This window comes from Temnothorax americanus, unplaced genomic scaffold (assembly GCF_048541705.1).
Source record: "Temnothorax americanus isolate GAGA-0224 unplaced genomic scaffold, ASM4854170v1 Scaffold172, whole genome shotgun sequence".
Lineage (NCBI taxonomy): Eukaryota > Metazoa > Arthropoda > Insecta > Hymenoptera > Formicidae > Temnothorax > Temnothorax americanus.
In genome coordinates this window covers 1-3149 of record NW_027509310.1, presented here as the reverse complement: position 1 = coordinate 3149, position 3149 = coordinate 1, and the positions used below count along the sequence as shown (strand labels likewise).

Genomic DNA, 3149 nt, shown 5'->3' with positions numbered 1-3149 from the left:
AAAGCGTCGGCAGAATAATCAGACGCGACTTCTAAGTGCACGGCGCGAGTGCTCATGCAAACAAAGACGGCGATGAACGCCTTATGCGCCTTGTGTCCTCGGCCCTTTGTGGTGCGAAGCAGAATTGGACCAGCATAATCCAGCCCAGTGCGGAGAAACGGTCGCGACGGCGTGACTCGGGCCCCGGGTAGATTGCCCATTGGCGGCTGTGGAGTGATCGCCCGCCACCGAGCACATGTGACACATCGATGCAGCAGTTGTTTCACCACGGCTCGTCCTTGAGGTATCCATTACTGCTGACGGACGGTGCCCAGAGTGAGTTGCACCCCACCGTGCAGTGTTCGTCGATGACAGGATTCCACAATGAGTCGAGTGAGCCACGACGTCGGCGGGATGATTGTCGGGTGGCGGCCGTCGAAGGGGAGGATGGAGTGTTTCAGGCGGCCTCCGACTCGGAGAATCCCGTGAACGTCGAGGAAAGGATTCAGCCGGGCGAGCCGACTGCGATGATGAGCAGGCTGAGTGGCCTTGAGAGTGGTGATCTCAGTGCCGTAGTGGCAGTGCTGCACGGTGCGGAGCCAAATGTGAATTGCGCGAGTGATTTCCTCGGGAGTGAGTGACGTTTTCTGAGGACGGCGCCAGCGAAGACACCACGCTGTCACTCGAAGGAGCCGCTGCAGCCCAGAGAAGCGACGCAGCAACTCGGGCTCGTTCACCTCCACAATGGCGATGCTGCAGGACGCTCGCTGCTCCCCAGTGTCCTTGTCGAAGTCCTCGTTGGGCTCGCTCGGCCAGGAGGACTTAGGCAGTTTGAGCCACCCAGGGCCGCTCCACCACAGCGGATGATCAAGGAGTTCGCGAGGAGTGATGCCGCGAGAAGCACAATCGGTGGGATTCTCACTGCCCGGCTCGTGATGCCATCGGGCTTCCGGGATGCGCCGCTGTATGTGTGATACGCGGTTCGCAACGTACGTCTTCCACCGCGATGAATGACCACGAATCCAGTGGAGGGTCACCGTGGAGTCTGACCACAAGTGAGTCTCCGAAGCAGGCAGTTTCAAAGTGTCTTGAACGTGGTGCGCGGTGTCCGTGAGGAGGGCGGCGGCCGAGAGTTCAAGGCGCGGCAATGACACCTGTTTTAACGGGGCGACCCTCGTTTTGGCCGCGAGCAAGTGCACCTGAGTCTCGTCGGACGCGGTTGTCACGCGGAGATAGACGACAGCCGAGAAGCCGCGCTCCGACGCGTCGGCGAATCCGTGGAGTTCGAACCGAGTGTCGCACGTCCCGACCCCTATCCAGCGGGAAATCCGGACTGCCTCGAGGATGGGAAGCTCGGCGATGAGCTCCTGCCACACGCGCGCGTCGGCTGGTGGGAGTGGCGTGTCCCATTCGAGTCTCTGCATCCACGCGGATTGCATGAGAATTTTTGCGCGCACAACGACTGGGGCGAGCCATCCGAGCGGGTCAAACAATCGGGCGGTTTCAGCTAATGCGGTTCGTTTCGTGAATGTAGGGACGACGCGTGACTTGATCTGAAACGCGAAACTGTCTGTGCTCGTGAACCAGCGCAAGCCGAGAGTGGAGTGGCTCTCGAGGTCCCATTCGTGTGACGTTTGGTGTAGCCGGTGCGCGAGAGGAATCCCGTCGAGCACGTCTTCGTTGTTGGCGGCCCACTTACGGAGCGGGAATCCGCCCGCCATGCACAACGCGCGAAGTTGAGTCTGAAGAGCGATCGCGCCGCGGAGGGTTGACGTTCCAGTGACGACATCGTCCACGTAACAGTCTTCTTCAAGGGTCGCTGCGCCCTCCGGATATCGGACTTGCTCGTCCTTGGCTAATTGCTTGACGGATCTTATGGCAAGGAACGGCGAACTCGCCATGCCGTACGAATAGATATATCAATAAGAGTTCTAGGCCGGGGATCTCAGGGGGGTGAGGGGCGAGGGGGAAGGACTCGCGGCCGAGGGGTCTGCCGGAGGGGGGACGACTCGTTGGCGGGGGGAGGGGGGAGGACTCGATGGCGAGGGGGGATGACGACTCGTTGGCGAGGGGGAGCGGGGGGTGGGGGGGGGAGGACTCGATGGCGAGGGGGAGCGAGGGAGGGATGACGACTCGTTGGCAAGGGGGAGCGAGGGGGGAGGGCGACTCGTTGGCGAGGGGGAACGGGGGGGGGGGGGGAGGACTCGAAGGCGGGAGGGAGCGAGGGGGGGATGACGACTCGTTGGCGAGGGGGAGCGGGGGTGGAGGGGGGGAGGACTCGATGGCGAGGGGGAGCGAAGGGGGAGATGACGACTCGTTGGCAAGGGGGAGCAAGGGGGGGAGGGCGACTCGTTGGTGAGGGGGCGCGGGGGGGAAGGGGTCGGCGAGCGTGTCGGGACATGTTTATTAAATATTAATAAACATATCGTATTGACAAGAGGTACCGCCGAAGGTGGTCCGCGGGGGGGGGAGTCGTCATTTTATCGGCGCGGGGGTATTACAAAGGCGCCGTTCAGCTGCTGGAATTTTATCGGCGAATATAAACAAAACAGCGAATTAGACACTTGACCCCGCAATGATCTCACCCTTCTAAAACATGCGAGCCACCATTCGGTTACGGCGTCTCACTACAAAAGCGAGCGTCGATGGCCCGACGACGTAGGTACTCGACCAAAAAATTTTTTGACTTAACCGTCGAGGTCTCTCCTCTTTATTTTTCTGTTTTAGGAAGAACCGCTTATCGGTGTTTCGCGGCGCCATTCAACTATGTCGTCGCGCGTTACAAAGGCGAAATATCGTATATAGATATACAGTATAATAATGTATATAGATTTCCTCTCTTGCTCGCGTTCTCTGTCGCTCGCGTCTCTTCGTTCGCGTCCTCTCTCGCTCGCGCCCCTTCGCATCTCTTTTCATTATAATAAATAATTGGGAGAAAGAAAGATAATTTTAGATACAGTGATATGCATTTTAATATATATACATTTATCTCTCATGTAATGCATCGTGTACAATATTATCTGCAGCATACGCCAACAGTTCACAATCAATAATTGAATTTTTATCATAAAATTCACGCAAGATTCTAACTGCGTTACATTTATCGGTGATACAATTTTGACGTAAAATGATTACAAATTGTTTAAATTTTTCACTTACGCCATGAACAT

At 57.3% G+C, this 3149-nt stretch overlaps 1 protein-coding gene across 1 annotated transcript; it reads right to left on the bottom strand.

Moving 5' to 3' along the window:
- Positions 1 to 290: 290 nt before the first annotated feature.
- Positions 291 to 1880, bottom strand: LOC143895995 (uncharacterized). Its single transcript, XM_077403538.1, has one exon. It carries the CDS (start codon positions 1878 to 1880, stop codon positions 291 to 293), a length of 1590 nt encoding a protein of 529 aa, XP_077259664.1.
- Positions 1881 to 3149: the final 1269 nt, after the last annotated feature.

Bases quoted from the DNA above. Each gene is read 5' to 3' on its own strand.
- LOC143895995 (XM_077403538.1), bottom strand. From the start codon at position 1,880: ATGGCGAGTTCGCCGTTCCTTGCCATAAGATCCGTCAAGCAATTAGCC.